Source organism: Pan troglodytes, chromosome 2, assembly GCF_028858775.2.
Source record: "Pan troglodytes isolate AG18354 chromosome 2, NHGRI_mPanTro3-v2.0_pri, whole genome shotgun sequence".
Classification (NCBI taxonomy): Eukaryota; Metazoa; Chordata; class Mammalia; order Primates; family Hominidae; genus Pan; species Pan troglodytes.
Window position 1 is genome coordinate 62,282,674 of NC_086015.1, and position 25,007 is coordinate 62,307,680.

The 25,007-nt window shown below is 42.6% G+C and overlaps 1 protein-coding gene across 5 annotated transcripts in view; it reads left to right on the plus strand.

Annotated features, from left to right (window-relative positions):
- Positions 1–25,007, plus strand: part of ABHD6 (abhydrolase domain containing 6, acylglycerol lipase) — a 55,131-nt gene that overhangs the window by 26,353 nt on the left and 3,771 nt on the right. For all 5 annotated transcript variants that reach the window (XM_016941391.4, XM_016941390.4, XM_016941392.4 and 2 more), the window contains 6 exons: positions 3,339–3,495; positions 5,486–5,599; positions 7,092–7,224; positions 10,822–10,979; positions 21,332–21,386; positions 21,600–21,700. In XM_016941391.4, the coding sequence (XP_016796880.1) occupies positions 3,339–3,495; positions 5,486–5,599; positions 7,092–7,224; positions 10,822–10,979; positions 21,332–21,386; positions 21,600–21,700 (718 nt within the window). The remainder of the gene's footprint in view (positions 1–3,338; positions 3,496–5,485; positions 5,600–7,091; positions 7,225–10,821; positions 10,980–21,331; positions 21,387–21,599; positions 21,701–25,007) is intronic.

Genomic DNA, 25,007 nt, shown 5'->3' on the forward strand with positions numbered 1-25,007 from the left:
TTAAAAATAAAAAGGTAACACAAAGAAAATGTAAATTACCCATAACCCCTGGAATGATTAATTTTCTTCAATGCTTCTTTTGTTCTTCCCACCTCTCTCCCCCACCACTTCATCTGTGTATACTTAACAGTTTTTTTTTTTAACAGAATTGGAATCAATAGTATTTAAAAAAAATTGGGTCCTGTTTTTTCACTTGACATCATGTCATAAATATTTTTCCATGTTATTGAATATTCTTTGAAAACTCCATTTTAAATAATAGCAAAATAAGACATCACCTAGCTATATGGTAGTTTATCTAATATATTTCCTATTCATGGACACTAAAGTTAGTATTGATTTTTTCTAATTTAAACAACACATAACGCTGGCTGGAACACTTTAAAAATATTCTTTTTCAAAGTTTCTACTTATTTCCTTGAGACAGATTATTCTTGGAATTATACTTACTAGGTCAACAAGGGGCATGAGGTTTCAAAGATTCTTGATATTTTATGCCAGATTGCTTTCTTAGAAAGCCTGAACTTTATAACTGGTTATATAAACGCACACACACACACACACACACACACACACACACACACACACACGCCAGGTGCAGTGGCTCAGTGGCAGGATCACTTGAGTTCGAGACCAGCCCGGGCAGTACAGGGAGACCCAGTCTCTACCTAAAAAATAAAAAAATTAGCCAGGCATGGTATATGCACCTGTAATTTCAGCTATTCAGGAGGATGAGGTGGGAGGATCAGTTGGGCTTAGGAGGACAGGGCTGCAGTGAACCGTGATTGTGTCACTGCACTCCAGCCTGGGTGACAGAGTAAGACCCCATCTCAACAAAAAACCCCACCACTTTTCTAATTTAGAAGCTCATAAAGGGTGTTCATATTTTTTTCTTTATTAATTTTTTATTTAAAAATTTGGGGGGTACATAGTAGGTATATATGGGGTACATGAGATGTTTTGATACAGGTATGCCATGTGAAATAAGCACATCATGGAGAATGGGGTATCCATCCCCTCAAGCATTTATCCTTTGAGTTACAAACAATCCAGTTACACTCTTCAAGTTATTTAAAAATTTACAACTATTATTGACTATAGTCACCCTATTGTGCTATCAATAGTAGGTCTTATTCATTCTTTCTATTTTTTTTTGTACCCATTAACCATCCCCACTTCTCCCCTACCCCCAGCTACTCATCTCCGCCTCTGGTAACCATCCTTCTACTCTCTATGCCCATGAGTTCCATTGTTTTGATTTTTAGATCCCATAAATAAGTGAGAGCATGTGATGTTTGTCTTTCTGCGTCTGGCTTACTTCACTTAACATAATGATCTCCAGTTCCATCCATGTTGGTGCACTATTCATATTTTTAATTACTAGTGAACTTGAACATGTTTTTTATGTTTGTTAGTCATTAATATCTTTTCTACTCTAAGGTACCTTTTCATTTATTTTGCCTAGTGTTGAATTAGGGTTTTAGCATGGTTGAGATCAATTTGTAAGCTTTTTATTTATTAAGGATATCATTCTGCAGCTGTCATATTCATTGCAAATATTTCCCCTAATTTTTCCTTTAATTTTTGGCAAATGATATATTTGGAAGGACAAAATCATCTTTACATAATACTAATAACTATCATGTACTGAATACTTACCATGTGCTGGGCATTGAACAAAACTTTGTACATGGATTACCTCATCATTTAATCTTTGCCATATTCTTAGTGGAATGCAGCATTTCCTCATATTATAAGATTATATAGTTATTCCATTTTGTGTTGCTACAGCAGAATGCCACAGACTAGGTAATTTATAAAGAAAAGAAATTTGTTTGGCTTATTGTTCTGGAGGTTGGGAAGCCCAAGAGAATGGCACCAATATCTGGCAAGGGCCTTCCTGCTGTGTCATCCCGTGGTGGAAGGTAGAAGGACAAGAGACTATAAGAGTGAGCCAGAAGCAAGAGGGGACCAGACTCACTTTTATCAGGAATCTACTCCCTCAATAATAGCATTAATCTATTTATGAAGGCAAAACTGTCAGGGCCTAATTACCTCTTAACAGTCCCACTTCACAATGGCAATTAAATTTCAACATGAGTTTTGGAGGGGACATTCAAAGTCAGTAAGTGAATGAGCTGGGATGTGAATGGATGAACAAAGTCATGTTATGATTTAGAATTTTAAAATATGCTTGCCTTGCTGTAAGAAGAGCTTTTAAGCTAACCAATGCTATTATGTTCTTTACGTTTTGAGTAGGCAATGCAGTCATTAAAAAAGTTTCAAAAGAAACCAACCAGGTGTGGTTTAACCAGCTGGACATCTGTAACCCAAGCACTTTGGGAGGCCAAGGTGGATGGATCACTTGAGGCCAGGAGTTTGAGACTGGCCTGGCCAACATGGCGAAACCCTGTCTCTACTAAAAATACAAAAATTAGGCAGGTATGGTGGTGTGCACCTGTAACCCTAGATACAGGCTGAGGCACAAGAATTGCTTGAACCTGGGAGGTGGAGGTTGCAGTGAGCTAAAATTGCCCCAGCGTGGGTGACAGAGCGAGACTCTATCTAAAAAAAAAAAAAAAAAAAAAAAAACCTGACCAAACAAACAACAACAACAACAAAAAACCGTATGTATGCTCTCACATTTTTTGTATGCGGATAAAAGTAAATGAATATATATCTTCTCTCCCTCTCTGCTTATTTTACACAAAGAGTTAAGACCAGTCAGTTTAGGTTATTTGCTTTTGCAAGACTTGGCTACTTCTTTAGTGTGAAGTATCTTACAAAGTGCACCTCTGATTGAATTAATTATCTCTCATCTTGGAGGGATTCACCATGCAGAGAGTTCAATTTGTTTAGATGGTAATTTCATATTGAAATTGATTTTGGGCCAAAGTCCAGCACTGCCAAGTCTTATGTAACCAGCAGAAGCTGAGCTTTCAACCAGCTGCCATATGTTATGAGGAACAAAGCCAGAGGACCAGTGCAGATGGTTCTCAAGAAATAAGTTATCACTCTCAAAGTCTCTAGAAAGACATATTATCAAAAGGTTATCATGTGTGGCATGCTTCTTAAGAAAACACCGCATTTCCCTTCCTAGAGTGATTAGTAAAATATATACCAAAATAGTTCATTTAAGGTGTTCTCTGTAATGGTTTGGCTTTGCGTTCCTTGAGGGTAAAGCTCAGGAGGACTCTAGAGACTGATGGAGGACAAGGGCTGGAGAAGTGTTTGTGTTATCACTAAGGAAGACTTATAGAGAGGACCTGTGCCCATCTTGAAGCCACTCATCTAGAGCTTGCTGATTTTGTTTTGTCTTTATTTCCCACCCCCTCCAGGTACTGGCGGAGGACATTGGGCATGCAAGTCCGCTATGTTCACCATGAAGACTATCAGTTCTGTTATTCCTTCCGGGGCAGGCCTGGGCACAAACCCTCCATCCTCATGCTCCACGGATTCTCTGCCCACAAGGATATGTGGCTCAGTGTGGTCAAGGTGCAATTCTCGATTCTTCTCTCTTATAAGAAAAGGGAGTTGGGTGCTGTGGCTCATGCCTATAATCCCAGCACTTTGGGAGCCTGAGGCAGGAGGATTGCTTGAGTCCAGGAGTTCAAAACCAGCCTGGACAACATAAAGAAACCCTGTCTCTACAAAAAATAAAAAATTAGCCAGGTGTGGTGGCGCATGCCTGTAGTCCCGGCTACTCAGGAGACTGAGGTGGGAAGATTGCTTGAGCCTGGGGGGTCAAGTCTTCAGTGAGCCATGATCATGCCACTGCACTTAGCCTGGGCAACAGAATAAGACTCTGTCTCAAAAAAAAATAAAAATAAAAATAAAAAAAGGAAGAAGAAGAAAAGGGTTTCCATTAGGACATGATGTCATCAACAATGGTATAAAGCAAAGGGAACTCAGAACTGTGGTGGTTCAAGTCATATTAGAACTAATGCAGTGTGGCCTGGCACAGTGGCTCATACCTGTAATCCCAGCACTTTGGGGAGGCCAAGGCAGGCAGATCACTTGAGCCCAGGAGTTTGAGACCAGCCTGGGCAGCATAGGGAGACTCCGTCTCTACAAAAAAATACAAAAAAATTAGCCAGGCATGGTGGCATGCACCTGTAGTCCCAGCTACTTTGGAGGCTGAGATGGGAGAATCACCTGAGCCTGGGAAGTCAAGGCTGCAGTGAACCAAGATCGTGCTATACCACACTCCAGCCTGGGCGACAGGAGTGAGACCCTGTCTCAAAACAAACAAACAAACTAATGCAATATGTTACTCATTCTTTTGTGAGAAAAAAATTATTGAGTTGAATATTATATATAAAACGTATGGCTTAGAAATCTTTTCACCTCATGGATATTTCTTTGGGGAGGCTTCTGACACAGCTGCATCTCAGAACTGCTGTGAGACCAGAGTTGGGCTTTTAAAAGTCATTTTTTTTGTACTCCCAAGTTTCGTCTCTTTCTTCCCCTCCATATTCTTCCTTCATTCCTTCTTTTCCTTTCCTTCCCACTCCCTCTTCTACGTCTGCTTTTTTCTTTTCCTTTGCCATTTAGAGAAACAGTCTTGATCTAGCAGCTTTCTGGAAGAGTTTTCCAAGTCACTTTTTGTCTTGGTTTACTTGGGTGTGGCAACTTGCTGCCCTTGGTAAGAGTGATCAGGTGTGAAGGTTGGGGCTGGCAGAATCTTGGGCAGGAAGCATCCCTGGCTCCCACCTCAGGCAAGACCATACCTGAGGGATCCCAAGTATCATCTACACCAGTAGGTGAAGACTCACACACCCTCTAGTTAGTTGTATTCTTATTTCCAAATTCCACTATGAGGACAGTCATTTTCATGCCTTGATGAACTTCGTGTCCCCTCCTCAGATAAACGTCTTTCTTATAACTGGATGTTTGTTTGTTGGTAACTTAAGTTTCTCAGTTTCCTGGTTAAAAGTGGTACATATCTAAATGGAAGAAGGTGTTTTAGGATAATAATAATTTGGAAAAGTAGACCTTAATGTAAAAAGAAACCAAACAAGCCAGAATCGGGGTGATCAGATGTGGTTCTTGGAGAAAACATTGCTCCTGTTGGCTCTGGAGCTGGCTAGGATATGAGAGAACAGAACCATCCCTTCCAGTTCCAAGTCAGCAGCTGCATGGCTGGAGTCAGTGTGGAAGGGGTGAGGGAAAGGACGAGGCAGTACGTGTCAACTAGTGTGAAGAAAAAGCAAGAGACTTAAGCCTGCTGCCCCGACTTTGTCCCCTTTTTACAGGCATCTCCTGAGCCTGCTTCCATCTATGTATTAGCCTTTGTGGGCCTCTGCTCCCGATGAGGCTACTGGCAATGCTTATTCAATTACTGGGGTAAAACACTGAGTGGCCAAGACCCATACATCCCCAGGGATGGCTGTCTGGGTCACTGTACATGGGGCAACCTCCCAAGAAAATGGGCAGACATGTTTTGCACACCACATACTGACTCTCTGGGTCTGTGTGTCCTCAGTTCCTTCCAAAGAACCTGCACTTGGTCTGCGTGGACATGCCAGGACATGAGGGCACCACCCGCTCCTCCCTGGATGACCTGTCCATAGATGGGCAAGTTAAGAGGATACACCAGGTAAGCAGGAGGCTCTACCAAAGATTGCCCAGACTGTCTCAGCCACCATTGCATGTCCGAGTCTGGAGAGCAGGGAAGGGAGTCCTGTGCTACCTCATGACCAGTCTCCTGTACATTCTGTCTACGAGTGATGGCAAGCCAAATGGCAACCTGATGATATCTCCGGTTGGCAATGGAGGGCCAGGGCTTATTACAGACTTAAGCCTATTGCAGTTGTTTGTAACGAAATACAATCTGAGCATTTTCTCAACTCTTTGAAAAGGGGTTTAGAATTTCTTAAAACCAATTCCCTTCCTAGGGATCTCTTTTTCTGCTCACCAGTTATATGATAACAGTAATAGCCCCTCTGCCTAGCTGGGGAGGGTGTTCTTCACATTATAACGTACTTTAGCATCTGTTGCTAGCACCTATTTTAGAATCTATCTCTAGCCTTCTGTGGCTAAGCTTTCAAGATCATAGGAGTTTAAGAGCCATTTCAGAATGGGGTAGCCTGTAAGTTTCAGGCTGCCTTAAGTATTTTCCCCCAAATGAGGATATTTAATATCTGCCTCCTCCATTAAACTGTTTTTTAAATTCGGTCAGGAACCTTGTCTTTTTAGCTCTTTGCTGTGTTTTCAGCATCTAATCATAGTTTCCTGTACATAATAGATATCCAATGAATATTTTTTAGAATGCTGGATAGTTGGGTGGATGGCTGATTGGATGATTGGATGGATAGATGGATGGATGGTTGAATAGACAAATGGATGGGTAGTTATATGAATGGATGGTCAGATGGACGAGAAGAGCTTTAAATTAGCGCAGGAGCCCTCAAACTACAGCCCATGAGCTATGTTTAGCTTGTATCTATTTTTGTAAACTAAATTTTACTGGAAAACAGCCACACTCACTCATTTATTTAATACATATTACCTTTGACTGCTTTTGTCTGCAACAGCAGAGTTGAATAGTTGCAACAGATCATATGGCTCTCAAAGCAGAAAATGTTTACTCTCTGGACCTTTATAGAAAACTTCATCAGCCTGGACAATATGGTGAAACCTCATCTCTACAAAAAAAAAAAAAAAAAAAATTAGCCAGATGTGGTGGTGCATGCCTATAGCTCTAGCTACTCGGGAGGCTGAGATGGGAGGATCACCTGAGCCCCAGAGGTGAGCCATGATCATGCCACTGCACTGCAGCCTGGGTGACAGAGTGAGACCCTGTCTCAGAAAAAAAGAAAAGAAAGAAAAGTTTGCTGACTCATTAATTAGCAGAATCCCTGTTGATTTTATATTTATAAATGACCTCTCAATCTCTTGTGCCAGACAAAGAGAAGTCCATGCATGCCACAGGGCTCATCTTATAATGGATCCAGTAGAGTTTCAGACTCTCTTTAAACAGTAGTCATTTTCAGTTGTCCATAGGAAGTCCAGGGGGCTTCTATGCTGTAATCACCATTGCCATTGTCTACAGCTGTATAACCAAGCTGCTTTCTCATTTCCCTTCCTAGTTTGTAGAATGCCTGAAGCTGAACAAAAAACCTTTCCACCTGGTAGGCACCTCCATGGGTGGCCAGGTGGCTGGGGTGTATGCTGCTTACTACCCATCGGATGTCTCCAGCCTGTGTCTCGTGTGTCCTGCTGGTAAGTTATGAAGCTGAAACATCCCTCGGCAGGGATGAATCCCTGAAGAAACAAGTAGCTAGTGTCTGCTATGACCGTTTTTTGGAATCATCTTTTTGATGTATGCTTGAGAGATATGCAGTGTTTTACTGATAACTCTAACCAACCAATAGTTATATAATCATAATCATAACCAGACTGATTTTGAAAATATAGAGCCAGCCTTGTTACACCAAGAATTTGAGGTGGGGCCAGGCACAGTGGCTCATGCCTGTAAACATTTAAAATTTAAAAAAAAAAAAGGAATGTTTGAGGTGGTTGATTAAAATGTATATAGTGCTTTGCAGCACATACTTTGAAATATAATGTTACTATTAACATCCAACATTTATCGGGCTCTTACGAGCTAAGCTCTTTATATGAATTTAATTCTTGCAGTAGCCCTGTGAGGTAAAGGTACTATAATTATGCCCCTCTCCTTTTTTGGTAAAAACTGAGAGATCTTTATTTATTATAATAAGATCTTAAAAAAAATCAAACTTTAGTTTCTCTACTGTTATATGTACATATGTCAACGTGAAGTGTAACATGTTCTCCGATATTACCGTTTGAAGTTGGATTTTTAAATTTGTTTTTCTTCCATAAGTCTTTAGACTTGTATTTATAATATATAATAGATAAAAATCATATTTTTTCTCTCCTCTATCTCCCCCTCTCTGTTTGTTTGTTTGTTTTTTTTTTTCTTTTTGAGACAGAGTCTGTTGCTCAGACTGGAGTGCAGTGGTGCAATCATGGCTCACTGCAGCCTTGACTTCCCAGGTTCAAGCAATTCTTGTGCCTCAGCCACCCAAGTAGCTGAGATTACAGGTGTGTGCTACCATGCCCAGCTAATTTTTTGTATTTTCAGTAGAGGTGGAGTTTCGCAATGTTGCCTAGGCAAACTTGAATCCTGTTGGCCAGGATCCTGTTGGCCTGAGTCCCCTGAACTCCTGGCCTCAAGTGATCTGCCCGCCTCCACCTCCCAAAGTGCTGGGAATAGGCGTGAGCCACCGCACCCGGCCTCTCTCTCCCTCTCCCTTTGGTGTTTTATTGGGGTATTATTTACACATAGTAAATTGTCTAAATTTAAATGTGCATCTCAATGACTTTTTACGTATGCACTTACCATGCAGGTCAAGATATTATGCCCATTTTATAAATGGGAACGTTGAGGCACAAAGAAATTACATTAGTGCCAAAACCACAATAGGAACAGAGCCCAGGCTGCCTGACTCCAGAACCCAAGCTGTGATGTTTGGAAGTCCTTGCATATTTACTGCCTCCTTTTAATGACTCATATCTTCTACTTCCTCTGTATGATTCAACTAGAATCCAGCCATGAATTGAACATTTAATGACTTTTACTGAAACTTAACTAAATTGACCTTTAAAATCCTTCTGCCACTCTGAAAGCTAATCATTTTCGATATGTTAAGGACATTGAAATCGAAGAGAAGATACCAAAGGGTCTTCTCCTCTCTTTTTTTCAAGTAGCATATCTGAAATAATTTGATCTTATAATAATAAGTTTGAGAATTGAAGGAACAGCATCTATGGAAGGTTTTTAGATTTTAAATCACTTACAGGAAGTAAAATCTAACTGGCTTTTTCAAGTATAGGTTCATTTGCTCAGAGAAAAAATTGACATCCGAATTTCAACTGGAAATTTAAAATTAAGTTTGTATGTGAAAACTAAAAAGTAGAAATAAATTCAGGATTATATTCTACCAAGAGTTTTAAAACAAACTTTCTAAAAATTTTGAAATAATTTTAAATTTACAGAAAAATTGCAGAGATATTATAGAGAGCCCCATATAACCTTTATTCAGTTTCCCCATTAATAGCTCACATTACCACAGTAAATTTGTCACAACTAAGAAACCAACATTAGTATATTACTGTTAACTAAATTCCAGGCTTTATTTGGATTTCATTTAGTTTTTCAACTCATGTCCTTTTTCTGTTCTGGGATCCAGTCCAGGATATACCATGTGACATCTAACCTAGGTTTAGTTTTAAAGAGAGGGGAAATAGATAATGTCATCTGCTTCATGGCATCGTGAAAGCCATACATCATACCCATGTTAGATTTAAAGGGTTTGCTGGACATAGATTTGTAAAGCGTGGGTTTCTGCATCACGACCAATATTATTGATGCTACTGCCTTTCTTTGTAAAATCTAGCTCTTTTCTAGATTTTTCTGGGTGAGGTAGCTCACACCTGTAATCCCAACACTTTGGGAGGCTAAGAGAGGAGGATTGCTTGAGGCCAGGAGTTCAAGACCAGCCTAAGGGAGACCCCATCTCTGCAAAAATATAAAATTAAAAAAAAATCTAACATGCACACATATGTTTATTGCAGCACTATTTACAATAGCAAAGACTTGGAACTAACCCAAATGCCCATCAATGATAAACTGGATAAAGAAAATGTGGCACATATACACCATGGAATACTATGCAGCCATAAAAAAGAATGATTTCATGTCCTTTGCAAGGACATGGATGAAGCTGGAAGCATCATTCTCAACAAACTAACACAGGAACAGAAAACCAAACACCGCATGTTCTCACTCATAAGTGGGAGTTGAACAGTGAGAAGACATGGACACAGAAAGGGGAACATCACACACTGGGGCCTGTCAGAGGGTGGAGGTCACAGGGAGGGAGAGCATTAGGACAAATGCCGAATGCATGAGGGGCTTAAAACCTAGATGATGGGTTGATAGGTGCAGCAAACCACCATGGCACATGTATACCTATGTAACAAACCTGCACGTTCTGCCCATGTATCCCAGAACTTAAAGTAAAAAAAGAAAGAAAAAATCTAATTATTTGGCTAAGCTAAATGCCTAGAAATTTGCTCCATGCTGGAAGTGAAAATTAGTTTTGCCCTCTTGCATACATAGCATCAGCTTCTGTGGACTCTCGTGTCATGCCCTGAGGTGATGGGAGATAATGAGCAATCTCAATTTTGCTCTCCTAGAGGAAGAGCAACTGTGGAGAAGGCAGCAGGGTTGCTGCCCTAAAGCAAGGGACAGCTGGGAAGACTCCCAGTCCCCCTGTGTTTTATCATTGACCCCAAATAAGAGAGTACCACGTGGGTCCAGGCCAAGGGAAGGAGTGTCATTCATGCCAGCCCTATGTTTTCTTCCGGTCATGTATTTCCTCACATTTCCCATCAACACTCAGATGTGCTTAGGCAAGTTGTCTTCTAGGCTAACCCTCCTTAAATTCTATCATACATATGAATCCCCTGGCAACTTGTGAGAAGGCAAATTCTGGTTCAAGAGGCTCAGGGAGGGGCAGTGTCTGCATTTCTTTTGGGCTTTTGATGCTCCTGGTCCATGGACTACAGTGTGAGTGACCAGTCCCTGAAATATGTGGAAGGATTTTTTTGTGTGTTTCTCAGTGTGGTTTTGATTTGAGCAAGGATGGCAGTACCAACAAAAAAGAAATCTACTCATGAAATAAACCTGAAATATATTAACTCTGGGCTGCTGTCAGAAGTTCCCTATATAAAATGGGATTGGTAAGAAGGTGGATGTATCATCAAGCCATTTGGGTTTGAATCCCACAGGCCTGCAGTACTCAACTGACAATCAATTTGTACAACGGCTCAAAGAACTGCAGGGCTCTGCCGCCGTGGAGAAGATTCCCTTGATCCCGTCTACCCCAGAAGAGATGAGTGAAATGCTTCAGCTCTGCTCCTATGTCCGCTTCAAGGTGCCCCAGCAGGTAACATGGTTGCAGCAGCGACACAACTACCCTCCCCAGAGGCCCGGGGGCGAGTACCAGCTTCCTGCACGTATTCCCTCCTTCACCTACTCATTGACTACTTCTTGTCCTCTTCTGCATATATTCAGCAAGTGTCTCTGCAGTGCCTGTAACACGCTGGGCACTGTGCTGGCACAGTGATCAATAAAGACAAGAAGGTCCCTGGGCAGACACAGTCCAGTGGGGGAGGCAGACAATAACAGGTAAACAATGAACTACCAGTGGTCATGAGTTTTATAGCAGAAATGAAGATGGTGTAGTGATTGAATACAGGGAGGCAGGGGTGGCTTTGATAAGCCTCTTCTAGGGACAGCATATGCAGAGGTGGAAAAACATACATATTCAAGACAAAGGAAGCCAGGGTAGCTGGAGCCCCAAGAATAAGAGAATGGTGAAGATGGAGTTAGAAAGGGAGGCAGGGGCTAAATCAGAGATACTCAATTGAAAAAAAAAAAAAATCTCAGGACCCCTTATACTCTTTTTTTTTTTTTTTTCCCAGACAGAGTCTCACTCTGTCACCTAGGCTGGAGTGCAGTGGCATGATCTCGGCTCACTGCAACCTCTGCCTCCCAGGTTCAAGCGATTCTTCTGCCTCAGCCTCCTGAGTAGCTGGGATTATAGGTGTGCGCCACCACGCCTGGCTAATTTTTCATTTTTAGTAGAGATGGGGTTTCACCATGTTGGTCAGGCTGGTCTCAAACTCCTGACCCTGTGATCCATCCACCTCGGCCTCCCAAAGTGCTGGGATTACAGGCTTGAGCCACCTCACCTGGCTAGGACCCCTTATCCTCTTTTTTATTTTTTAAATATACTTTAAGTTCTAGGGTGCATGTGCACAGATTGCAGGTTTCATACATAAGTATGCATGTGCCATGTTGGTTTGCTGCACCCATCAACTCACCATTCACGTTAGGTATTTCTCCTAATGCTATCCTTCCCCCAGCCCCCTACCCCCTGCCCAGTGTCCAAGTGTTCTAATTGTTCAGTTCCCACCTATGAGTGAGAACATGTGGTGTTTGGTTTTCTTTCCTTGTGATAGTTTGCTGAGAATGATGGTTTCCAGCTTCATCCATGTCCCTGTAAAGGACATGAACTCATCCTTTTTATGGCTGCATAGTATTCCATGGTCTATATGTGTCACATTTTCTTAATCCAGTCTACCGTTGATAGATATTTGGGTTGGTTCCAAGTCTTTGCTGCTGTGAATAGTGCTGCAATAAACATACGTGTACATGTGTCTTTATAGTAGCATGATTTATAATTCTTAGGGTATATACCTAGTAATGGGATTGCTGGGTCAAATGGTATTTCTAGTTCTAGATCCTTGAGGAATCGCCACACTGTCTTCCACAATGGTTGAACTACTTTACACTCCCACCAACAGTGTAAAAGCGTTCCTATTTCTCCACATCCTCTCCAGCATCTGTTGTTTCCTGACTTTTTAATGATTGCCATTCTAACTGGTGTGAGATGGTATCTCATTGTGGTTTTGATTTGCATTTCTCTGATGACCAGTGAAGATGAGCAGTTTTTCATGTGTCTGTTGGCTGCATAGATGTCTTCTTTTGAGAAGTGTCTGTTCATATCCTTTGCCCACTTTTTGATGGGGTTGTTTTTTTTCTGATAAATTTGTTTGAGTCCTTTGTGGATTCTGGATATTAGCCCTTTGTCAGATGGGCAGATTGCAAAAATTTTCTCCCATTCTGTAGGTTGCCTGTTCACTCTGATGGCAGTTTCTTTTGCTGTGCAGAAGCTCTTTAGTTTAATTAGATCCCATTCGTCTATTTTGGCTTTTGTTGCCATTGCTTTTGGTGTTTTAGTCGTGAAGTCCTTGCCCATGCCTGTTTCCTGAATGGTATTGCCTAGGTTTTCTTCTAGGGTTTTTATGGTTTTAGGTCTAACATTTAAGTCTTTAATCCATATTGAATTAATTTTTGTATAAGGTGTAAGGAAAGGATCCAGTTTCAGCTTTCTACATATGGCTAGCCAGTTTTCCCAGCACCATTTGTTAAATAGGGAATCCTTTCCCCATTTCTTGTTTTTGTCAGGTTTGTCAAAGATCAGATGGTTATAGATGTGTGGTGTTATTTCTGAGGCCTCTGTTCTGTTCCATTTGTCTATATATCTGTTTTTGTACCAGTACCATGCTGTTTTGATTACTGTAGCCTTGTAGTATAGTTTGAAGTCAGGTAGCTTGGTGCTTCCAGCTTTGTTCTTTTTGCTTAGAATTGTCTTGGCAATGCAGGCTCTTTTTTGGTTCCATATGAACTTTAAAGTAGTTTTTTTCCAATTCTGTGAAGAAAGTCATTGGTAGCTTGATGGGGATGGCATTGAATCTATAAATTACCTTGGGCGGTATGGCCATTTTCATGATATTGATTCTTACTATCCATGAGCATGGAATGTTGTTCCATTTGTTAGTGTCCTCTTTTATTTCGTTGAGCAGTGGTTTGTAGTTCTCCTTGAAGAGGTCCTTCACATCCCTTGTAAGTTGGATTCCTAGGTATTTTATTCTCTTTGTAGCAATTGTGAATGGGAGTTCACTCATGATCTGGCTCTCTGTTTGTCTGTTATTGGTGTATAGGAATGCTTGTGATTTTTGCACATTGATTTTGTATCCTGAGACTTTGCTGAAGTTGCTTATCAGCTTAAGGAGATTTGGGGCTGAGACGATGGGATTTTCTAAATATACAATCATGTCATCTGTAAATGGACAATTTGACTTCCTCTTTTCCTAACTGAATATCCTTTATTTATTTCTCTTGCCTGATTGCCCTGGGCAGAACTTCCAACACTATATTGAATAGGAGTGGTGAGAGAGGGCATCCTTGTCTTGTTCCAGTTTTCAAAGGGAATGCTTCCAGTTTTTGCCCATTCAGTATGATATTGGCTGTGGGTTTGTCATAAATAGCTCTTATTATTTTGAGATATATTCCATTAATACCTAGTTTATTGAGAGTTTTTAGCATGAAGGGGTGTTGAATTTTGTCAAAGGTCTTTTCTGCAACTATTGAGATAATCATGTGGTGTTTGTCATTTGTTCTATTTATGTGATGGGTTACATTTATTGATTTGTGTATGTTGAACCAGCCTTACATCTCAGGGATGAAGCCGACTTGATCGTGGTGGATAAGCTTTCTGATGTGCTGCTGGATTCGGTTTGCCAGTATTTTATTGAGGATTTTCACATCGATGTTCATCCGGAATATTGGTCTAAAATTCTCTTTTTTTGTTGTGTCTCTGCCAGGCTTTGGCATCAGGATGATGCAGGCCTCATAAAATGAGTTAGGGAGGATTCCCTCTTTATTGATTGGAATCGTTTCTGAAGGAATGGTACCAGCTCCTCTTTGTACCTCTGGTAGAATTCGCCTGTAAATCTATCTGGTCCTGGACTTTTTTTGGTTGGTAAGCTATTAATTATTGCCTCAATTTCAGAGCCTGTTATTAGTCTATTCAGAGATTCAACTTCTTCCTGGTTTAGTCTTGGGAGGGTGTATGTGTCCAGGAATTTATCCATTTCTTCTAGATTTTCTAGTTAATTTGCATAGAGGTGTTTATAGTATTCTCTGATGGTAGTTTGTATTTCTGTGGGATCGGTGGTGATATCCCCTTTATCATTTTTTATTGTGTCTATTTGATTCTTCTCTGTTTTCTTCTTTATTAGTCTTGCTAGCGGTCTGTCAATTTTGTTGATCTTTTCAAAAAACCAGCTCCTGGATTCATTGATTTTTTGAAGGGTTTTTTGTGTCTCTATCTCTTTCAGTTCTGTTCTGATCTTAGTTATTTCTTGCCTTCTGCTGGCTTTTGAATGTGTTTGTCCTTGCTTCTCTAGTTCTTTTAATTGTGATGTTAGGGTGTCAATTTTAGATCTTTCTTGCTTTCTCTTGTGGGCATTTAGTGCTATAAATTTCCCTCTACACACTGCTTTAAATGTGTCCCAGAGATCTTGGTACATTGTATCTTTGTTCTCATTGGTTTCAAAGAACATCTTTATTTCTGCCTTCATTTTGATATTTGCCCAGTAGTCATTAAGGAGCAGGTTGTTCAGTTTCCATGTAGTTGTGCAATTTTGAGTGAGTTTCTTAATCCTGAGCTCTAATTTGATCGCACTGTGGTCTGAGAGACAGTTTGTTGTGATTTCTGTTCTTTTACATTTGCTGAGGAGAGCTTTACTTCCAATTATGTGGTCAATTTTAGAATAAGTGTGATGTGGTGCTAAGAAGAATGTATATTCTGTTGATTTGGGGTGGAGAGTTCTGTAGATGTCTATTAGGTCTGCTTGGTGCAGAGCTGAGTTCAAGTCCTGGATATCCTTGTTAACCTTCTGTCTCATTGATCTGTCTAGTATTGACAGTGGGGTGTTAAAGTCTCCCATTATTATTGTGTGGGAGTCTAAGTCTCTTTGTAGGTCTCTAAGAACTTGCTTTATGAATCTGGGTGCTCCTGTATTGGGTGCATATATATTTAGGATAGTTAGCTCTTGTTGAATTGATCCCTTTACCATTATGTAATGGCCTTCTTTGTCTCTTTTGATCTTTGTTGGTTTAAAGTCTGTTTTATCAGAGACTAGGATTGCAACCCTGCTTTTTTTTTGCTTTCTGTTTGCTTAGTTGATCTTCCTCCATCCCTTTATTTTGAGCCTATGTGTGTCTCTGCATGTGAGATGGGTCTCCTGAATATAGCACACTGATGAGTCTTGTCCAATTTGCCAGTCTGTGTCTTTATCCAATTTGCCAGTCTGTGTCTTTTAATTGGGGCATTTAGCCCATTTACATTTAAGGTTAATATTGTTATGTGTGAATTTGATCCTGTCGTTATGATGTTAGCTGGTTATTTTGCCCATTATTGATGCAGTTTCTTCTTAGTGTCAATGATCTTTACAATTTGGCATGTTTTTGCAGTGGCTCATACCGGTTGTTCCTTTCCATGTTTAGTGCTTCCTTCAGGAGCTCTTGTAAGACAGGCCTGGTGGTGACAGAATCTCTCAGCGTTTGCTTGTCTGTAAAGGATTTTATTTCCCCCTCACTTATGAAGCTTAGTTTGGCTGGATATGAAATTCTGGGTTGAAAATTCTTTTCTTTAAGAATGTTGAATATTGGCCTGCAGTCTCTTCTGGCTTGTAGGGTTTCTGCCAAGAGATCCGCTGTTAGTCTGATGGGCTTCCCTTTGTGGGTACCTGACCTTTCTCTCTGGCTGCCCTTAACACTTTTTCCTTCATTTCAACCTTGGTGAATCTGACAATTATGTGTCTTGGGGTTGCTATTCTCGAGTAGTATCCTCATGGTGTTCTGTGTATTTCCTGAATTTGAATGTTGGCCTGCCTTGCTAGGTTGGGGAAATTCTCCTGGATAATATCCTGAAGAGTGTTTTCCAACTTGGTTCCATTCTTCCCATCATTTCCAGGTACATCAATCAAACATAGATTTGGTCTTTTCACATAGTCCCGTATTTCTTGGAAGCTTTTTTTATTTCTTTTTACTCTTTTTTCTCTAACCTTGTCTTCTCACTTTATTTTATTAATTTTATCTTCAATCACGGATACCCTTTCTTTCACTTCATCAAATTGGCTATTGAAGCTTGTGCATGCATCATGAAGTTCTCGTGCCATGGTTTTCAGCTCCATCGGGTCATTTAAGGTCTTCTCTACACTGTTTATTCTAGTTAGTCGTTTGTCTAACCTTTTTTCAAGGTTTTTAGCTTTCTTGTAATGGGTTCAAACATGCTCCTTTAGCACGGAGAAGTTTGTTATTACTGACCTTCTGAAGCCTACTTCTGTCAGCTCAGCAAAGTCATTTTCCATCCAGCTTTGTTCTGTTGCTGGCGAGGAGCTGCAATCCTTTGGAGGAGAAGAGACGCTCTGGTTTTTAGAATTTTCAGCTTTTCTGCTCTGGTTTCTCCCCATCTTTGTGGTTGTATCTACCTTTGGTCTTTTATGTTGGTGACCTACAGATGGGATTTTGGTGTAGATGTCCTTTTTGTTAATGTTGATGCTATTCCTTTCTGTTTGTTAGTTTTCCTTATAACAATCAGGTCCCTCAGCTGCAGGTCTGTTGGAGTTTGCTGGAGGTCCACTCCAGACCCTGTTTGCCTGGGTATCACCAGCGGAGGCTGCAGAACAGCAAATATTGCAGAACAGCAAATATTACTGCCTGATCCTTCCTCTGGAAGCTTCGTCTCAGAGGGGCACCCGGCTGTATGAGGTGTCAGTCAGCCCCTACTGGGAGGTGTCTCCCAGTTAGGCTACACGAGGGTCAGGGACCCACTTGAGGAGGCAGTCTGTCTGTCTCAGAGCTCAAATGCTGTGCTGGGAGAACAACTGCTCTCTTTAGCGCTGTCAGACAGGGACATTTAAGTCTGCAGAAATTGCCTGCTGCCTTTTGTTCAGCTAAGCCCTGCCCACACAGGTGGAGTCTAGAGGCAGCTGGCCTTGCTGAGCTGTGGTGGGCTTTGCCGAGTTTGAGCTTCCAGGCCACTTTGTTTACCTACTTAAGCCTCAGCAATGGCAGATGCCCCTCCCCCAGCCAGGCTGCCACCTTGCAGTTCAATCTCAGACTGCTGTGCTAGCAGGGAGCAAGGCTCTGTGGGCCTGGGACCCACCAAGCCAGGCATAGGAGAGAATCTTCTTGTCTGCCCGTTGCTAAGACCTTGGGAAAAGTGCAGTATTTGGGCAGGAGTGTCCCAGTTTTCCAGGTACAGTCTGTCATGGCTTCCCTGGCTAGGAAAGGGAAATCCCCTGACCCCTTGCACTTCCCAGGTGAGGCAATGCCTGCCCTGCTTCAGCTCGCCCTCTGTGGGCTGCACCCACTGTCCAACCAGTCCCAGTGAGATGAACCAGGTACGTTAGTTGGAAATGCAGAAATCACCCGTCTTCTGCGTCGATCACGCTGGATGCTGCAGACCGGAGCTGTTCCTATTCAGCCATCTTGGAACCTATCCTCGTTACACTCTTAAAAATTATTGAGGAACCCAAAGGGTTTTTATTTATAGGGGTTATATTTATTATTAATGTTTACCATATTAGAAATTAAAACTCAGGCCGGGTGCGGTGGTTCATGCCTGTAATCCCAGCACTTTGGGAGGCCAAGATGGGAGGATTGCTTGAGACTAGGAGTTCAAGACCAGCCTGGTCAACGTAGTGAGACCCCATCTCTATTTAAATACAAATAAAAGAAAATAAATGAAAACTCAGAAGATTCCAAAATGCAATGAATGTACAAGCACTCATTCCAGTAGCCAAGAGCAAGGACATCATCCCACATTTTATAGGCTCTGAAAAACAGTGTACTTTTGAGAGAATGTAAGTGAAGAGGCAAGTAACATTGAGTATTAGGAAAGTAGTTTGACCTCCTGGACTCCCAAGAACCACTTTGAAAAATGCTGGACTAGATCCTGTAGGACCTTATAGGTACGGAAAGGAGCCAGGGGTTTTTCTAAGTATAATAGGACCACTGAGAGATTGTAGGAGAGCACAAATGGAACAGAGGAACCCATTTGGGAACTATTGTGCCTTGGAGATGATGGTAGTGTAGACTAGGATGGTAGCAATGGAGATGAGATTTGAGAAAGAATGGACAGGATGTACAGGCAAATTGGAAATGGGGGCTGGGGAAAGGGGAGGAGTCCCAGGTGACTTCCAGCACTTGAGGTCCTGGATGGATAAAGGTAGTATTTTCCTGGCTGGGCATGGTGGCTTGCACCTGTATTCCCAGCACTTTGGGAGGCCAAGGCGGGTGGATTGTGTAAGTGCAGGAGTTCGAGACCAGCCTGGGCAATGTGGTGAAACCCCATCTCTACAAAAAAAAATTTTTTTAATTAGCCAAGTGTGGTGGTGCATGCCTGTAGTTCCAGCTACTCGGGAGGCTGAGGTGAGAGGATCACCTGAGCCCAGGAGGCAGAGGCTGCAGTGAGCCAAGATCATGCCACTGCACTCCATCCTGGGCAACAGAGTGAGACCCTGTCTCAAAAAAACAAAAACAAAAACAAAAACAGAGGTAGTGTATTCTGAAGAGTATAAGGGCAGGCTTGGGGAATATGCCAAGGGCTCCATTTTTCATGTGTTAAGTTCAGGTTGCCTGTGAGGCCTCCAAGTGCAGAGGTCAAGGTGTAGCTGAGGGAAGTCTGGCCTGAAGCTGTACCACTGGAGCCATCAGCAGACGCTAATATTGAAGGTTATGGGCCTGAATGAGGTCATCTAGGGAAATGGTGTGAAGAACCAAGAGAGGAGAGTCCATGGCTGAGGCTTCGTAACCCCAAATTATCTCCCTCTGTTGTAGGAGCTGGACCCTGCCTGGGGGTGGGCGGGTCCTCCTAAGACTTGAGAGAATAGGTCCCATTCAGAAGTTGTGAACATGGCTCAGTTAATAGATACGGCCTGTCCCTCAGGAAACACCCAGAATCTGATGCTGTGGCATGTTCCACCCCTGAAATCCCTTTTTAGCCATGAAGTAGCATTCCTTTCTCCCAGCACTGATCTCTTCCCAGCATAGAGTGGCCAAATGGTGTTTTAGAAAACTCCATGTTTTGGGTTGTCAGGGATATGAAAACACCGAGAGAAAAATAAATGGCAGCTCCAAAAGTCTTTCCTTCCTAGGAGAGAAGGAGCACCTGCACACTCAGCCCACCATGTCATATTGTGTTGTGATTGCACATCTGTGTCTTCCACTAGGGACTTTGTCTTAATTGGCTATTCTATCCCCAGACTTTAGCACAGTGCTTGCATGAAGTAGGTCCTAGGTATAGATTGGATGGATTGATGGATGAGAGGATGCCTGGATAATGCAGGGATGGACAATGGATGGGTGGGTAGATGCAGGATAGATTTTTGCATGAATTGATTGATGTGCCAGTGCACAGATGATTTAAGTCTGCAGGATGGATAGATGGCTGAATGGTTGGATGGATGGATGGATGGGAGGATATCTGGTTAATGCAGAGATGGAGGTTGGATGGATTGATGAATACAGGATAGATAGGTAGACAAATGCATATGTGGTTCAGGATGGATGGCTGAATTGAGCAGAGGTGGAGGATGGATGGATACAAGATGAATAGATATGTGGGTACAGGTGGATAGCTGAACAAAGAAAATGTCTGATGCTGAGCACAATGTTGTTATTCAACAAATTGTCGTTGTCCTCATGTCCAGGCTGAATGATTTAGAGTTTAGTGATGCTCCAGAGGGTTGGTTTAGTCCATAGCAGCCATGGCTGGGTCTTCCCCACTTTCAGTCAGTGCACAGGACTCCTGAGAGTGTGTATTTAAAGGGTTCAGACCTGTTTGCAGGTAGAGGAGAGGAGTAGAGGAGTACAGCCACTAATGTGAACCCTGTACTCTACCTCAGGAGTCCTGAGGCAGGAGGAAGAGAAGGACTGTGTTCCTTCCAGCCACCACTACCTCTTTGGGTCAGTAGCCCAGGTCCAGAAGATGTGGCCTGTCCACATTGGCTGCAGCCCTCACCAGCCCTCAGCAGGGAAGGCAAAGACAGTGTCAAATGATAAACAAAGGGCTGTTGAACCCTCCCAGTGGGACTGTGGAACCCTCCCCAGAATCTTCTCAATAGTTTATTTCTTTGTTGTTTAATAGACCTATCATCCCCCAGTGGCTTAATTTTTTTAATGGAACTTGTTCTGCGTTTGGATGTTACTGGCGAATTACTTGATATTATGGTCATCCTCATTATGTCTTTTTTTTTTTTTTTTTGAGATGGAGTCTCACTGTCGCCCAGGTTGGAGTGCAGTGGCGCAATCTCAGCTCACTGCAACCTGCGCCTCCTGGGTTCAAGTGATTCTCCTGCCTCAGCCTCCCGAGTAGATGGGATTACAGGCCTGCACCATCACATCCTGCTAGTTTTTGTCTTTTTAGTAGAGATGGGGGTTTCACCATTTGGCCAGGCTGGTCTCGAACTCCTGGCCTCAAGTGATCTGCCCGCCTTGGCCTCCTGAAGTGCTGGGATTACAGGCATGAGCCACCATGCCCAGCCCGTCCTGATTATGTCTTAAGTGAAGCAGAGAATCTCTCAAGCTAAAGTTGCTGTCAGGCCATCTCAGGTGTCTTTAACATGCTGTAGGGCACCTCCGGTTTCACGATATTACCCAAGTTCCTTTATAATTATAATAATAATAAAAAGCTTCTTAGAAGCCTAACTCCCCATTAGACTGTATGCTGCATCATGGGAATTCAGAGAACCAGGCTCTAAAGACCTTGACAGTGCACTAAATTGCTGGACCTCATTCCCATTCATTGTCCCAGAGCTGTGAGAGGCCTGAGGAAATGAATCTTCTCTTGCTCTCTAACTTTGGGTTATTTATCCTTAGATCCTGCAAGGCCTCGTCGATGTCCGCATCCCTCATAACAACTTCTACCGAAAGTGTAAGTAGCCCTACTTTCAGCTTGGAGCTTGTTACAAGTGAAGCTCTGTGGATGGATGGCTTTTATTTCTTAAATCTCTGACACTTTGAATGTCTCCTTGGGCCCCTGAAGAGAGGAAGTGGTGGCCTGGATCTGGTGACTATCCCTTGATTCTGCGGTGGTGCCACAGGCACAGTCCAGCACATGCTCACTTTGTTTTCCTTTTCTGACAAGTGTTTTTGGAAATCGTCAGTGAGAAGTCCAGATACTCTCTCCATCAGAACATGGACAAGATCAAGGTTCCGACGCAGATCATCTGGGGGAAACAAGACCAGGTATGTAACACATCCCCGCAGCAGTCTGTGCTGGTCACCAGGGCCTCTGAGGAAAAACGTCCTTGAGGAAGAGCAAGTGGTTATTTATGGAGTGAGCTGATCACTGCTGTCAGGAAGAGGGGGAAGGCACCTGTGTTGGGTGCCAATGTTGACAGTGGGCAGAGTTCTGGGAGTTGAGAGAAACAACATTTGGTCTGGTAAAAGGAAAGACAATTTTAAATCATTTTCAAAAATTGTTTTTATCAAAGCCATGTAGTCACATGGTATAAAAAGATCTTCAAAGAACACCAAAAGGTTTATAATGAAAACTTCTTTTTCACATCCCAAATTCCATTCTCCATTACCATGAGGCAACTCTTATCTTACTATCTTGAATATATTTCTTTTCTTTTTTTTGTTTGAGACGGAGTCTTGCTCTGTCACTCAGGCTGGAGTGCAGTGGCCCAATCTTGGCTCACTGCAACTTCTGCCTTCCAGGTTCAAGCGATTCTCCTGCCTCAGCCTCCCAAGTAGCTGGGATTACAGGTGCCCTCCACCATGCTCACCTAATTTTTGGTTTTTGTTCTTTTGTTTTTTTTTTTTTAGATGAAGTCTTGCTCTGTTACCCACACTGGAGTGCAGTGGCACAATCTCGGCTCACTGCAAGCTCTGCCTCCTGGGTTCACGCCATTCTTCTGCCTCAGCCTCTCAAGTAGCTGGGACTACAGGCACCCGCCACCATGCCCAGCTAATTTTTTGTATTTTTAGTAGAGACGGGGTTTCACCATGTTAGCCAGGATGGTCTCGATCTCCTGACGTCATGATCTGCCGGCCTCAGCCTCCCAAAGTGTTGGGATTACAGGCGTGAGCCACCACACCTGGCAATTTTTGTATTTTTTTTTAGTAGAGACGGGGTTTCACCATGTTGGCCAGGCTGGTCTTGAGCTCCTGACTTCAAGCAGTCCACCTTCCTTAGCCTCCCAAAATGCTGGGATTACAAGCATGAGCCACCATGCTTGGCCTAAATTTTTTAAGCCAGAAGTTAGCAAATGTTTTCTGTAAAGGGCTAGATGGTAAACATTTTCAGCCTTGTGGTCCAGTCTCTGTTACACCTGGACACAGTTGAGTAACTGTGACCTTATAGTATAAAAGCAGCCATAGGCAATATGTAAACAAATGGCATGGCTTTTTCCAGTGAACCTTTATTTATAAAAACAGGCAGCGAGCCATTGTTTGCCTACTCCTATTCTAAGCACACGTATAGTGTATATATATGCATACCTATACATATCTAAGCTTTCAAACATGCTAGATACACTGGCATCTAAGATGCATGTTTGAAAGCTTAGATATATATAGGTGTGCATATAAGATATATAAGATCATATATGTGTATGTACATATATGTGTGTGTGTGTGTGTGTGTGTATATATATATATGTAGGTATCTTGGAAATCATTTCATATCAGCCCAAACAAATCTATTCCTTCTATTCTTAAAAAAATTTTATCTTGAAATAATTTCAAACTTACAGAAAATTTGAAAGAAGGCCGGGCGTGGTGGCTTACGCCTATAATGCCAGCACTTTGGGAGGCTAAGGCAGGAGGATTGCTTGAGCCCAGGAGTTTGAGACCAACCTGGGCAGCATAGTGAGATCCCATCTCTATAAAAAATAAATTTTTAAAAAAGTAGCCAAGCATGGTGGTATGCACCTGTAGTCCCAGCTACTCTGGAGGGTGAGGCAGGAGGATCACTTGAGTCCAGGACATGGAGGTGGCAGTGAGCCGTGATTGCTTCACTGCACACCAGCCTGGGCCACAGGGCGGGATCCTATCTCAAAAAAATAAAAATAAAAAAGAATACAGAGTATACCTGCATACCCTTTACCTAAATGCATCAATTTTTAACTGGCAGGAGGTCACACTGTGGCCACAAAGACCCACAAGTGCATGAATGACCCAGGCAGGAGAGAGTGGGGAGGAGCAGCCAGGCTGTGCCCATGGCGTGTACGCAGAATAAGAGGCAATGGTGTCTTAGATGAGCCAGGCGTGGTGAGGATTCACAGCATGGTTTTGTGGATGTGGAGAGAAGGGGATCTCATGTGCTCTCTTCTGCAGCGCCAAGGGACTGAAAGAAGCTTTGTTTGTGCCCTGGGCTATGCCAGCAGAGAGTCATTTGATCAGGAATCAGAGCCAGAGCAGCGAAGGCCTTCTGTTGTTCTAAAAACCCCAAAGGTGATTTGGGGCTCTCAGGAGCCACCAGGGAGAGGCTGTAACCCATCTTCCTGTGGAGACAGCGCAGAAGCAAGGGCACTGGCCTTGGATTCTGAAAGTCTGTGTTCCAGCCCTACTTTTGTCCTTGGTCAGCCCATGCATGACCTTGAGCAAGTAACTCAGCCCCTCTAAATTGAGGGTTTCTGAAACTTCTAGTACCAGGGTTATTTTGAGGCTCAAATGAAATAATATGTATGAAAGTGATCTACCAGTTGCAAAAAAGTAAATGATTAGGTTAGCTGGTATTAGATTAGACTGCTCATGTCCTTTGCCTCTGTTGGTGGCCTCAATGCATGGTCCAGAATTTTTTCCCAGACTCAGAAGTCCATTTCATTCCAGAAAAAGAGCCTAACATTGTATGGGCTTGCTATAAATACGATCAGATCCTTCATGCGTTTTGTGGACTGTCCCTGGGACAGAGGCCAAATAGCAGAGGCTTCAGGGAGTCTTTTATTTCACAGCCTTTTGCCTCCCAAGCTCGCTGGCTCTTTTCCTGCTCTGTCATCAACATTTGGTGTCACAGCACCCGCCCCTACCAGGCCAAATTCAGCCTCCTTCTTCTTTGGACCCCTGTAGGCTGACTGCTATACTGCACAGCTGCAGGGGGAGCCATGTGCATTGTCATTTTTGTGACTGATGGATTTGGTCTGTATACAACCTGTACACCCAAACATGGCAGCCCTTCCTGAGAGGGTTTCTGCATGCTTCATTTCAAGCATCACTCCTCTATGTTCAGTCCATCAAAATGGGAGGGCCATCTAGAGACAGACAGGCTATTATTCTTTATGTCCCTTCTCCCTGCCAGCACCGTACCTGGTATGCAGGAGACCCAGAGTACACAGTGAGTGAGCAAACAAGTGAGAAATTGAGGGAACAAACCAACTAGTGAAGGGATAAACCCACTAACTGACTGACTACACATTTAAGCCAGTTAACAGGCATTTATTGAGCACCTAGTATGTGCCTAACACTGTATTAGGCCCTGAGGATACAGTAGGGACCAAGACAGCCAGGATCCCTGCCCTCCAGCAATTTATCATCTACCTACCCTTAT